We start from the raw sequence: 15,207 nt of genomic DNA on the forward strand, positions 1-15,207 counted from the left end.
CCAACTCAGTCCCTCCCCCTTATGCGTCTTTTTTTTTTTAATGTTTATTTCTTTACGTTAGAGAGAGAGAGAACACAACCAGGGGAAGGAGAGAGAGAAGGAGACACAGAATTTTAAGTTTATAACAAGTATATATATATTAATATTCATGTTAATATATAAATAGGGAAGTAGAGGATTAAAATAATCTTAGAATAATGTTATAGTTTTCAATGTTATACAACTTTCTTCCCAGGTAGACGAATACTTCTAGACATAATGGGTACTTACTACGTATGAGTCATGATAGTTTACTACATTACTTTAAAGGAAAACATCTGCTGGCCAGTAAGTTAACGGAACTCAGTCATAATTTTATCATATAAAGGAAGAACTGTTTTGTCTATACTCCTTCTTATATAAGACGAACCTTCAATGTACACATAGATCCCACCCCCTGCCTACTCAAATGTAGAAACCACACAATTCTCCCCTCTTGCCAACATCAACTACTTGTCCATTCTTACCAGATTAAAAGGAAGAGGCTGTAATCTCTATCATGCTGAAAATTAACCAATGGATAAAACACAAACAAAACTCCCTTGATCTTACATTTTCCTTCAGCTACTACATATCTTGGCTCTTATTTACAGAAAAAGATCCAAAAGAGTTGTGTTTACATGTCATTTTTAACTCCTCTCTTCCTTTTCTCCCCTCAATCCACTCTAATAAGGCACTGTCAATCACTTTGCTAAAACAGCTTTTGTCAAATGCACAGGGATCTCCAGGGGGTCCAGTGATAATGGTTAAGTTCCCACCTTAACTGAAAGGCTTGATTCACCCAGCTTCCAGAATCTCTAGTCCTCTTCCTCTCTCACTGGATGCTTTTTCTAAATCTATTTTGTAGGCTCAGAATTTCTAATATGTCTAAAATTTAGTGACACAGGGTTATTTATAGTCATTGGTGTTCTTATTTTATTTTACCCAATATCCCTTTATTTTATCCAGTATCATATAGATTTAAAAAAAAATCCACCTTGACCAATTTTCCTAAGATTGCAGCCAGTACCCACACTTCTAGGTCTGAGGAGTGGCCACAGGGAAGCTGTTTGTGGGAAGGATAGATGGAGCTTAGTCCTGACTAACATCAATGAGCTACTGAACTGACTCTGGAACCATCTAGTTCTGGATTGTTTGGGCCCATAAATCATCAGTGTCATAATTTAGACCACAATATGGGTCAGCATTTGATACTTACGGCAGGAGCTATCCTAACAGAAACATACGTTCTAGTGACTAGTGAGGGAAACCAGTGTGACTAGAATATCACTATCTTATTACACCATCACATACCACTTTTTTTTTTTTCAACGTTTATTTATTTTTGGGACAGAGAGAGACAGAGCATGAACGGGGGAGGGGCAGAGAGAGAGGGAGACACAGAATCGGAAACGGGCTCCAGGCTCTGAGCCACCAGCCCAGAGCCTGACGCGGGGCTCGGACTCACGGACCGCGAGATCGTGACCTGGCTGAAGTCGGACGCTTAACCGACTGCACCACCCAGGCGCCCCCCCCACTTTTATATATATAGAATATTATATGATTTGAAAAAATATTATATTAATGATATCAAATTATTTATATTAAATATTATATTAAATGATTTGAAAAAAGTATATATATATACCACATACTTATCACATACCACTTTTACTATTTTACTGCTTTTTTTTTTCAAATCATTTCACTCTGCTTAATTTTTAAAGGAGATGTATCGCTGTGACAAACCAAAAAGGATTATTTGGCATTATGGAAAATAATAAATATACAGAAAGTGAAATCAATACTAAACACAATTGGGGGGCCTGGGTGGCTCAGTCGGTTGAGCATCCGACTTCGGCTCAGTCATGATCTCACAGTTTGTGAGTTCGAGCCCCATGTCAGGCTCTGTGCTGACAGCTCGGAGCCTGGAGCCTGCTTCAGATTCTGTGTCTCCTTCTCTCTCTGCCCCTTCCCCACTTGTGCTCTGTCTCTCTCTGTCTCTCAAAAACAAATAAATGTACTCCATGAAATATGGCCCTTTGTAGCAACGTGGATGGAACTGGAGAGTGTGATGCTAAGTGAAATAAGCCATACAGAGAAAGACAGATACCATATGGTTTCACTCTTATGTGGATCCTGAGAAACTTAACAGGAACCCATGGGGGAGGGGAAGGAAAAAAAAAAAAAAAAAGAGGTTAGAGTGGGAGAGAGCCAAAGCATAAGAGACTGTTAAAAACTGAGAACAAACTGAGGGTTGATGGGGGGTGGGAGGGAGGGGAGGGTGGGTGATGGGTATTGAGGAGGGCACCTTTTGGGATGAGCACTGGGTGTTGTATGGAAACCAATTTGTCAATAAATTTCATAAAAAAAAAAAAAGAAATTAAATAATTTGGAAAGACAAAAAAAAATAAATGTAATTTTTTTTAAATAAAATAAACACAATAAAATATAAAACCACTACATGCAAACATAAAATAAAACAGACCTACACTGTGATGAATCCAAACTGAAATCTCCAGGGTTCATTGTCATTGCTCCAACGACCTACTCCACATTGACACTGAGATGTTCAGTCTTTCAAAGTTATGTTGTTGAAAAAACCTCTCTTGACTGACACCTCATGTATTTTTCCTACAGTTTTCCACATCTTAGTAATAACAACTCACCCTTCCAGTACCCCAAGCAACAAACTTTGAAATCACAATCCACTCCTTTCTCTTATAGCCTATATAAAATAAATTCACAAATTGTTTGTCTTCAAAATAAATCCAAAATTTTAGTACTTCTGATTTATTAAATAAACTAATGAAAACTTAAAAAATAAAAATCAAATAAAAGTTCCTATGTAAAAATTAAATAAAATCTGTGAATAAGATGGAATAGTAATGTCATTTACTTATAATTTTCACTCAGACTTCTTCCACTCTTATGAAAATTTGCACTTAACTACTTTTGGGGAAAATGAATCTTATTGACTTCAGAAATGTTGGTTTCATAAAAAAATTCCATTTCCCAAGCTCTTCCAAATTCTGACTGCACACCTCACATAGGATACAAAGGAAATCTCAGTCTAAGTCACATATAAAAAAACAAAAAAAAAAACTGCTAATTTTTATGTTTTTTACTATAAAGAAGAACTATTTTTCCCTTAGGTAGGCAGCCTTTCAGGCTTTCTCATCCTTAGACTGTAACTGACTCTCCTAAATTTGATATAAATTTTATGTGATTATCTTAGGGAAAAGTGAAACTATTATTTGATCTTAAGTATAATGCAGAACAGTTCCAGTGTGCCTATGACAGTCATGCTTCAAACTATTTTCCTCAAATGTCAGCTCTCTCAGTGTATAAAACAGTGATGCATAAACCACCTGGCTTCTAGAAAGATCATATGGGGATTTAAATACACTTTAATGAAAAAAAAAAAACTTAAGAAAAAAAAGAGAGAGACAAACACTTTTACATTTCAGAAAACTTTAAAATGCATGATTCAACGAGACTGGCAACAACACTTGCAGAATGCACACCTTTGTGAATCTGTGGCTGAAATTCACTTTCCAGGTAAGTAATTGTGAAATGCTTTTACTGTGGAAATTAACTTACTCAGTAAAAGACTAACGGCTACTTACTACCTTAACTTGTTGGAAACAAATCTAGTGGTGTTATATCAATACACAGAACTGCACACAGTGTTTTTTAGACTATTACTCTTCAGAAACACCTGGATCATTTATGATAATGTTATGATGCATTTCCAGGGATCTTTAACCACAGACCAAGGAAGTGGAGGAAGACTGGGAAAAATGAAATAACAGATAGATGATATACCTTTCAGAATTTTCTTGAACATTATTGTATCTTATTATAATCAATAAAATAAATCAATGACTATTTCTACTCTTTCTAGAATGAGTGCTTATGGGATATATGGGAATGAGCAGGTTTACCTGATTAAAAAAAAAAAAAAAAAAGATTTGGTGAAACACATCTTTACTATAGTGTGCTGACCCAGTAATCTTTTTATAAGAGAGGTGACAGTTTTTAAAACCACATCTCTAAATATTTAAAATACTTAGAAATTGGTAAAATTTTCATTGGAATTTAGCAGCATCCGTGGTGAAAGGTAAACTATGAATAAAATCAATTGCTTGGAGACATAAGCTATTTTTTTAAGTCTTCATGGACTATATGGACTATACTGACCTTCCTTATAAAAAACTTAATATTTCAACATTCTTATATCACTAGCTAATATTTAGAGAAAAATGAGAAAGTACTAAAAACATTTTCATACAAACTCATCTGGAAACTTTGAAATGGATCAATATTTTTACTAAACACAACTCAGAACTAGACTTACTACCCTCATAAAGGTTCGAACTCTTTTTAGGATATTGCTCTGACCACAGTATAAAGATGATACCTGCTGTTTGAAAAGGCGGCTGGCTCTCTCTCCTTTCTCCCACATACCCTCTCTCTTCTAGCTACATATACATATATAGCCATCTTAATGTATTAATATAAGGAGAAAACTTAAAGCCTTAAAATATTCTGGTGATATTGTTGCATTTTTCAAGATTAAGTCAATTTGCTCTTCTGTCTTCTATTTACAGAACCCTACACCCTAACTCCATAAAGTAATAATGTAATAATGTAATAATGTAACATATTACATTCAAGCTGAATGTAATTCTGAGTTAACTGTTTCCAGCAACATCTAGAAACATAGTCCTCAAAGTGAAAGTTACCTTTAAGGAACAGAATAAGTAATTACTGACACTGGTGAGGTATAACTTTTTTAAAATTATTATTCAGCCCTTAAGTTATTTAGAGCCTTCTTAGATTTCTTTATGTATGGCAGGTGTCCAAACTCACCGAGCATACTTTTTTTTCTTCAGGACTAACTATAAAATTTGCTATTTAATAGTTAAATGAACATTTTACTCCTATAGCCAATTCTTTCATAATAGAATAAATTTGTTTTTTTTTTTTTTTAAGCCATCCTTAACAACATTCTTAATGATACCCCATGGTAAACAAATTCTAGGCAGTCAAATTCTAACAGGATTTTGATATGAAGTTGAGCAGATTTCACCATGGAAAACGCAAAGAGCCAAAGGAAGCAGTGTATTTCTACATTATAGTTAAAAATAATCATACCATTATGTATGGGCACAAATTATGTGATGTATGCATTATACATATAATTATATTTAATTATCTCAAAGCTCTACAAAGTAGATACAATTATGCCCAATTCAGAGGAGAGCCATGATGAAACTTACTAGGTAATATAACCGTTACAAGACTGAATAGAAAATCAAACCCAAGTGTGTCTGACACTGAAGTCATCGCTCCCCTCTATAATTGTCTTCCCTTAGCAATTAGAGCACAGGGAAGAAGGAAGAAAAGTGAAAGTATTTCTTTAAACCATGTGACAATATGTTTGCCAACCCACCACTCCTGCTAAACCTAAGGTAAGAGGAGAGACCAGAAATCAGAAAACATGACTAAGCCAAAACTGGAAGTCTTGATGCCAAATTCTATATATGGGAAAGGGCAAAGGGACAAACACAAGAAAGGGAAGCTTAAGTTGACTCCTTGTCCCTCCATACAGGCACTGATTTTCTTTCTTAGGCCTAAAAGCCTCTACTATGACTTTTTAGTCTTTAAAGTACCTGTGATGTTATTAAACCAATAATAGAAGAAATAGTTGATAACCATGTAAACAATACATTTTAATTTTGAAGGTAATTGTCAAGAGTGCTATAAATGCTCCTCAAGAAGTAAAGTTTTAGGGGGCACCTGGGTGGCTCAGTCGGTTAAGTGTTCAACTCTTGATATAAGCTCGGGTCATGATGTCACAGTTCCTGAGATGGAGCCTGTGTTGGACTCTGTGAGGATGACCGTGCGGAGCCTGCTTGGGATTCTCTCTCCCCTTCTCTCTCTCCATCCCCCCACCCCCCCCACTGCTTGTGCACTCATGCACATGCTCTCTCTCTTTCAAAAAAAATAAATAAACATTTTTAAAAATAAAAAAAAATAGTTTTACACATCATTACACTTCAGCAACAGTGGAGGTTGACTTTGTGCTGGTAATAATTCAATAATTACTTTATTCATATTTACACATATGTATGTATTTAAAATTAGATTTTTGCTATGATTACTATAAGCTGCAATTTCAACTTGTCAGAAACTCAACCAGAAACTTATAAAGACTGGAATTACTTTTTTTTTCAAATGATTACCTATTTTGATGAAAAAGAGACAAAAGACAAGTAAGCAAACAGCAAATAGAAATGTAGTTTTAAATTTTAATTACTTATTTAGAAATCTGAGAATTGGCATACCTCAGTTCCTCAGTAATCCTGTTACCTATAGTAATTCACTCTATTATTTTTTACAGAGTATAACATTAATATAGTAATGAGCCAGCCAAATGAATTCTCTAAACTAACACAAAAATGTGCTTATTTTACTGACGATGAAATAAATTTTGATTTAAAATATAATTAAATTATTTTTTAAAAAGTTAAATTAATTAAGGTAAATTGGAAGTCAGCCAGGCATAGTGTTAGGGAAAAGAAAGTGTTAGGGAAGGGAAACAGCAGAGTTAAAACCTGAAGCAAAAGAGAGTACATCCAGAGTGCCAGAGGGGCAAATGGCTTAACAAGAGGCCAGGGACACCTTGGTTGCTCAGACAGTTAAGCATCAGACTGTTGATTTTGGCTCAGGTCATGATCTCACCGTTTGTGAGATCAAGGCCCTCATCAGGCTCTGCACTGATAGTTCAGGGTCTGCTTGTGGTTCAGTCCCTCTCTCCCTCTCTCTCTGCCCCTCTCCTGCTCACTTTTTCTCTCTCAAAAATAAATGCATAAATATTTACAAACAAAACAGAACAAGAGGTTAAAGAAAGAAAGAAGCGACTAGACCAGGAAGGTTTTGTAGGGTGGGGTAGGGAGTCTGGACTTTTGTGTGAGAGTAACAGGAAGCCACTGAAGTGTTTTACCCAAGGGAGTTGCATAGTGGGATTTGCTTTTAAAGAGATCGCTTTAGCTGAAGGTGGCAGCAAGAATCAATACAAGGAAAGATATTACAAGACCACTGCAGTGGTTCTGCAGAAGTTGATGGTGGCTTTTAAAAAATGGTGGCAGGGGTGCCCAGGTGGCTCAGTTAGTTAAGTGGCTCAAGTCACGATCTCATATGAGTTGGAGGCCAGCCTTGGGCTCTCAGTTGAGAGCTCAGAGCCTGGAGCCTGCTTTCAATTCTGTGTCTCTGTCTCTCTCTGCTCCTCCCTTGCTCATGCTTTGTCTCTCTCTGTATCTCTCTCTCTCTCTCTCTCTCTCTCTCTCTCTCTCTCTCTCTCAGAAATAAATTAAAAATAACTAACTAACTAACTAACTAACTAAATGGTGGCAGTGAATACGGGGAGAAGCAAACACATTTTAGATAAAGGAGAGATCTATGTGTGAAAGAACATGCATAATGAAGGCAGTAAATATTTGATAATTGAATGAATGGTTTTAGAAAGATGTTGACTTTCGAAAGGTCTTATATGTCGGCTTTTTGTCCTCAATAAAGTGAACAATCTTAATAAAGTGGCTCATCTTAATCATTTTACAAAAATACAAAAAAACCCAAGAAAACATTATTAAATTTTATACCCTGTCTTATATACTGAAAAAAAAGATTATCCAGATAAATTTATAAATTTATAAAATTTATTTACAAATAAATACTCTCATATCACCTGTAATATTTAAAAATACATTATTATACAGATCCTTGTGAATTTTTCAAAATAAAAAGGATGACAGGCTTTGTGCTTTCCCTAGTGATCAAAATCATTATTACCTTTTTAAAATTCTTCTTTCCTTACCAATTATGCCCTGTTGATTTCTTTACAAGTACTTCTTAAATAGTTAATATATTTTAAATAAAATGAAATGTCCTTCAGATTCTGGGAAGTTTAAGGAATATTTTCTTGAGATTGCTTTCTTATTTTCCCTCTCCCACATGCCCCTGTGTCCTGCAAATTGCCTTCTTTCCTACTTCATAGAGGAGAGTGGGCAGAAATTCCTCAGTTTACTGCCCTGCCCTGCCTCTCCACCATATCTACATCATATATATTACTTATTTCATCCAGTCTCAGTGGAAAAGAACACCCTTTCTTCTCTTACCTAGGTAGAAAAGCGTCCTTCATGTAATCTAATAGAGTAGAATTGGTTGACCACTATTCTGGATCTCATTCTCTACAATTCCTCAAGTCTCAGCTATAACAATGATTCCCTTTCTTATGTTTCTAACCACTCTATTACTGTTCTTCTCCATCAGCACGTCCATACCCTGTTTTTTCCATCTCAAAACTATCCCTTCTAATAACTACTTAATTTCTCTTCTTGCCTTATTGACTCTTTAGAAAAAATCATCAAAGGCTTGTATGTATATTCCTCTGCTCATTTGATGGTTGGCTATGTTTCATTATTATACCCATTTTGTCTTATTTTTATTTTTACAAGTAGGTTATTTATTTATTTATTTATTTATTTATTTATTTATTTATAAGTAAGCTCTGCGTCCAATGTAGGACTTGAAGTCACAACCTTGAGATCAAGAGTCACATGTCTACTGACTGAGCCAGCCAGGTGCCCCATTATTGTACTCATTTTAAAAGGACAGGAAGGCTTCACAAGGTTAGATAAATTTTCCAAAGGCTATAAACCATAAAGCAGCTTGGACAGAACTTAAATCAAGATATTCTCATTTAAGGCTTTACTTTGCTTTGTAATATAAAGCTTAATGCCATCAATGTCATTCATGTAATTATTGCCATTTGTGTGTTTGTTTTTTTAAGCAATAACATCATAAAGACTTGACCCATATCACCTGAAGAAATATATATGAATAATTACAGAACAAATTGGTCTTTTAAAATATGTGACTATAATAAGCACAAGACCTTTTTTTGCTGATTTTTTTATGTTGTAAAAGCTGTTACATAGATACCAAAGTATTCACTTTTGATAGTACTTTAAAAACAACATAAATGGTAATAAAGTATTACTTGCAGTTTGCTTTATACCATAAAATAAAAGAGACAAAGAAGTTATCATTTACACTAAAGTAATAAAATATGATATGACAAAGAAAACTTATTTTATAAGCCTATTTATTTATTTACTTACTTACTTATCTAAATTCAATTTCATCAGGAACAGACAGTCCAAGAAACGAATACTACAGTTTAGAAAGGCAGTCTAATTGTACATAATTCAAGAAAGTAATGACTATTATCACAACTAAGTAACATTACGAACTACAAAAGTCTACTACTCATTGTAGATAATTCTTATTTTGCTCCATTATATTATTTCTCTAATTTCTTAGCTATCCTTTTCAGCAAATTTAAACAGATGATTCCTTCAACAAAATTAACCACTTAGTGTCAATACACTTTTGTCACTAAAGTCTTTAATGTATTGCTTTATTCTATAACATTCATTAAAGGCCTACTATGGGCAAGAAACTGTGTCAGGCACTAAATGTAGATGAAAAATGGGTGACATAGCTGCTATCTGAGGTAGTTCGAGGAGAATGTTCAAAAGTCACAGGTGACCTCATGAAACGTCTGAAAGTACATTCATTTAAATAAAAACATTTAGCCAGGTTAATACACAGCACAGGCAAATTATATACAATTACAATTTAATATATAACATATATTAATGACTAATGTACATCTCCCCATTACAATCTCTCTCAAGTGTCCCAGCCTCTGAAGGGACAACATAAAAATTTTGGTTATACTGAGAAACTATTTTTCTTTTCAGAAAATGTAAATTAGCTTCTTTTGTATATATATAAAAAAGTACTACTAGTGTGGAAAGGAATGTGAATATTTTCATATCTCTGCATGGCAAGGGCTTTCTGAGCATAGAGAAATAGAATTTGGATTAAAGGACAAACCTTGGAAGTTAAAAGATGGCTGAGTAGATAGAGAGACTTCTGGAGTGCTTTACCTCCCAAGAGGGAAGCGTTAACATTTCAAAGGGGTTAAAGCCTGGAGCTATATATTTATATACCATAGGATTTTCCATGGGGAGTTGGGTTTTCTCTTCCTCTCTCAGAAGGAGAGGGGGGCCAGCTTCATAACAGCTCCTCTACAATTGCCCAGATTAATAATCTTGGGATTCTTCTCCTGTGGTGTAAAATCTCCCTTGTGCTGCTCACAGGGTCACCATTCTACTCTCTTCACATTGCTCTGAAGGGGGAGATGGGGTGTTGGTAACTGATGTGGTTACTGCTCCAAGAAATAACAGTCTATCCAGATACAGAAACTTTGTATTGGCTCAGGAAAAAAATAATAAATGTACATCTTAAGAGCTTCTCATGTTGAAAATCAGAGTTCTGGGAAAAAGTTTTTTTGAAGACAAAGCTTCATTATACTTATTATCAGGCAGATCAGGTCATCTCAGTAGTCAATAAATGATCTTATTCAGCAAAGACAACACATCGATCCTCATCATTCTGTCACAAGATTTCAATAGAATTAAAAGTAGGGATAATTCAGAGTACCAAACTTAGGATGGCTAAAGAAAACAAAAAGAAAAATCACTTACTTGATATTATCAAGGCAGCCCGATTCAGGTTTCAGAATGGCAGTATGATGAAACATTTTATATAAAGCAATCCCAAGGAAGATTACATTAAGCTGTAATGTAAAAGGTACTGTTATGTAGCATAACTGGAATAAAAAAAAAAAAGTAAGTCTATTCTCCATAACAGATGAGTTGTTCTGGGAAATTAGCTCTCACTATACTTTCAAAGGAATTGGATCATAGATGATTGCCTAGTATTTTAGCAAAGGCAAGAAGCCACTTTAGGGAGTTGTGATACCAATGAGTTACAAAGCACCATTATGCCAAAATACATACAAATAAAAAATCAGCAGCAGTTGGAATGATGCTGTGGAAATTGTAAAACAACTCAAAGCCAGGTATATGTTGAAAAAAATGGGCATCTGGGTGGCTCAATTGGTTAAGGTTCCAACTCTTGATTTCTGGTCAGGTCACGATTTCTTGGTTGGTGAGTTCAAGCTCCATGTCAGGCTCTATGCTGACAGCATGGAACCTGTTTGGGATTCCTCTCTCTCCCTTTGTCTCTGCCCCTATCCTGCTTGTGCATGCGCACGTGCTCTGTCTTCTCTGTCTCTGTCTCTGTCTCTCTCAAAATAAATAAACATTAAAAAAAATAAAAACCAAAAAAAAATTATTCTAGGTGTGTTATTATTTCTGCCCTCTGAATGTGGCCCCAAATTTACTGTTTGGGGATATATTTTGTGAACACAGCCCCAAATTTACTATTTGGGGATATATTTTGAAATGTTACATTCCAAAAACATAAATACTAAAATCAATAATATATTTTTGAAGAGCTAGATCAAAAGGATTATAAAATGGTGGTAAATTCTAATGCTACAACAAACTAGGATTAAAGTCCAGAAAACACTCAATGATACTATTATATCACTAGAATCACCAGAGAGAGGATAGAACTTAAAGCAAAACAAAACAAAAAGTTCCAGTGTAAATTCCACATATTACATATATACAAACTATAGAAAATATATTGAACTGCCCTTTGTGACCTGGTTTGTTTTAATATGTTCCAAAATTTAGGATTGGTGGGGTCGAGGAAAATCCAATTATAAGCCCTACTGAAGTTCTCTCAATAATACAATTCTATAATCCTTTATCAGATCCAAAAAGTCTGAAAAGTGAGAGTATTAAAAAATTAATTGAGTGGCCAAAAAGCCTAACCTTAACTAAATCTATTTGGTGGGAAAACCGAACTTGTACTAACATAGGGTTCTTCTATCTTTATTCCATTTGCTTTTACTTTCCCATTTTTTTTTCTGCTGAATTATTACTGTTTGGTTTTAGAGTCCTGCCTCGTCCCTACTGTTGATATTCATTGATGTGTTTGCTTTGGGCAACTGTTTATTCTCTACTAGGAATTCTATCTAATATGCAGTACATGTACCATATTGTTTTTCTGAAGTTTGAAAACTTTCTGAATTCTAAAATATGCCTGCTTCAAAGGATTTCAGATAATGAATTGGAGATCTATATCTTATTCAGAATCAAGAGGCCATTTTATTTGGAGAATGACTTTGTATTATAAAATGATGAGTATATAAATAATGCCAAAAATAGAAACTAAATTACAATAAATAATTCATATTTGAAATCAAGATATTATGCATCTAAAAATACAAAAAGAAGTATGATTCCAAACACTTGCATAACTAATTTGTGCCATTCTTAAGTGAAATCCTCCTGAATTTTAAAGTTTTTGAGATTTGGGGCGCCTGGGTGGCGCAGTCGGTTAAGCGTCCGACTTCAGCCAGGTCACGATCTCGCGGTCCGTGAGTTCGAGCCCCGCGTCAGGCTCTGGGCTGATGGCTCAGAGCCTGGAGCCTGTTTCCGATTCTGTGTCTCCCTCTCTCTGTGCCCCTCCCCCATTCACGCTCTGTCTCTCTCTGTCCCAAAAATAAATAAAAATGTTGAGAAAAGAAAAAAAAAATTTTTAAATAAAGTTTTTGAGATTTATATAAAAAACAAAACTGGAAGGAATAGTAAGGCATATTGCCACATTTCCAATTTCTGATTTCATTCATAGTTCGAATTATGTAAATGAAAGACAGGAAATATACTGTTGTGAAACTTGAAGTCATTGCTGTTCAAAATCCTACAAAGCCAAATAGATTATGTTGGATCGGGCTCCTAAGGAACTATGGTACTGCATAAATATTTGCAAAGGCATGTTTTCTACTCCAACAGTGTTGATTACATTTTTTACAATATAAAAGTAGACTCTAATGAGTGTCTAATTGCTTGAGTCATATAGGGTCAAAAAGTAGATGCTTTTCCCAAATTCACCTATGTAAATTAAAGATGGCCAGATCATAGAAATTTTATTTTTTGACCTGGGAGACACATAGTTAGTGAGGAGTTCTTACCATAATTATCAAGGTCGCTGGTCCTATAAAGCTCCAAATGAAGTAGGTGTCAAGTCGGAGCCAACATCTGCAATGAAACACAAGGAAGAGAAGGGATTAAGGACTGGGTATGGGACATACATCAAAAGTGAGAGAGTGACAGAGAAGAATGTGAACTGCAAAGCATCCCACTGGGAGACAGGAAATATTACATTGCTTGTTCATTTAAATGCTGAATTATGTGCCCAATTTCTGACAGCACTATTGATGGAGTAAGATAATTACCCCTGGAGGAAGCAGGGAAAAAATGGCACTAGGCCTATTTGCTAAGTCCTTTTGTGTCTGTCATAGGACCCTTAAAAAAAAAAAAAAAAAGAAAAGAAAAGAAAGAGAGAAAAAGCCATACACATAGCCATTAAATCGAGTAGCTTTAAGCTATCCTTTTCTCTCCAATTATGGTGCTACATAACCTGTCTATCAGCTGTCAGGCAAAGTGACATTTTCCTGTCAAGAAGATCTGAGGAAATTCAGTACAAAGAAGAAATAAATTTGGTATCAGAAGATTGAAGTTTAATTAGGTTGGGCAGCCAACCTTTGAGAGTTCTTGAGTCTGAAAAAGTGCATTGTTACTGCCAATGCTTCTGGGGTTGCAAATGATCCTTAGCATCCCGTGAAGTTGATTCATGACCCAAAAGTAAATTATTAATCACTTAATTTCAGTCACATTTAATACTCCCCCAATTCTTAAAGCCTCTGGGAAATTACATTTTCATTCTTCAGGATGACAGGAAGACAAAATGGAAGTGACTAGTTATGAGAAAGATTAATGTAAATTTTGAACAAATTACATTTGATGTTAAAAATCATATCTTGAATTATTTGCCATTTTGCTATATTTGAAGAATAATCAAAAAAGAAAACACCTCCAGTGGAAAATATTCAAGAGTGGTTTGCTAAGTAGTCTAAAACTACAAGTCCAAAGTAGATAAGTATTTGATTATTATGAAAATGTTACTTAAATCTCAGCAATAATGGACTACCAGAGAAGGTATGAAGAAAGGAACTTATCAATGTCCATCGGTAGAGGAATGGATCAATCAAATGTTTTCTATTCATATGAGGAAATGTTATAAAACAGGTAAAAGGGAGGAGGTGGATTTTTATATGTCAACAAGAGAGATCATAACAACAAATGCCTTACACCTTTGAACATGCAGTTCACCCTTGAACAACATAGTTTTGAAGTGTGTGGGTCCACTTCCATGTGGATTATTTTTTGATAAATACAGTACAGTCCTGTAAATGTACTTTCTCTTCCTTGGTTTTGTTAATAACATTTCCTTTCCTCTAGTTTACTTTATTGTAAGAACACAGTGTATCATATATATAACATATAAAATATGTGCTAATTGACTATTGATATTATCGGTACGGCTTCTGTCTGGTCAACAATAAGCTATTAGTAGTTATGTTTGGGGGGGATCAAAAGTTATATGCAGATTTTGGACTGCACAGGGGTCAGCACTCAGAGCTATTCAAGTGTCAAGTGTATATTTAAAATATTACTTATATTTTTGACAGATATACACACACATATAAGTAATTTTATTTAATTGAAAGGGAAAAAATCAAACTCATATTAGTGTTTGCCTCTAATATGAGAGTAGGAGGACTAAAAGTGGACCAAAGGGCTTAACCATATGTTTTATTTTAATAATTACTGGAAACAACATGCCAAAATACAACAGTCTAACATCTGAATGATTGAGGCAGTGATGTTTACTGTTTTTCTTTTGACTTTTCCATAACTTAATTTTTTAAAAAAGGTTAAATCCTAAATTTTTAAGCAAATTAAAAATAACCATATACTCTGAAAAGATCAATTTTAAAACAACAAAAATCCAGCTTTCTTCTACTAAGTTAAATATATGTAATTTCAACAGAAGTTTAATATTTGTCCTCCAAAAAGAAACTGACTACAAGTTCATATTTTTTTACATAGACGGATATTTTTTCCTATATTCAAGATAAACATAACAATCCTACTTGAAAAAATGCTATCATGGAAACAATAAATACTTAAACTGCTAGCTCTTAGCTTGCTTAATTAGTTATCTTTTTGTTGGTCTGTTGTCCAAAAACTGTGGTCATGGAAAATAAAAGTATGGTGGTGCCAACAAGCAGAA

The 15,207-nt window shown here is 34.5% G+C and overlaps 1 protein-coding gene across 10 annotated transcripts in view; it reads right to left on the reverse strand.

The window, feature by feature from the left end:
* The window catches only part of ADGRL3 (adhesion G protein-coupled receptor L3), an 820,040-nt gene that overhangs the window by 63,904 nt on the left and 740,929 nt on the right, over positions 1–15,207 (reverse strand). For all 10 annotated transcript variants that reach the window (XM_030313795.1, XM_030313793.1, XM_030313791.1 and 7 more), the window contains 2 exons: positions 13,043–13,109; positions 10,641–10,732 (listed from right to left, as the gene is read on the reverse strand). In XM_030313795.1, coding sequence (XP_030169655.1) covers positions 10,641–10,732; positions 13,043–13,109 — 159 coding nt within the window. The remainder of the gene's footprint in view (positions 1–10,640; positions 10,733–13,042; positions 13,110–15,207) is intronic.

The sequence above is a fragment of the Lynx canadensis genome, chromosome B1 (genome assembly GCF_007474595.2).
Source record: "Lynx canadensis isolate LIC74 chromosome B1, mLynCan4.pri.v2, whole genome shotgun sequence".
Classification (NCBI taxonomy): Eukaryota; Metazoa; Chordata; class Mammalia; order Carnivora; family Felidae; genus Lynx; species Lynx canadensis.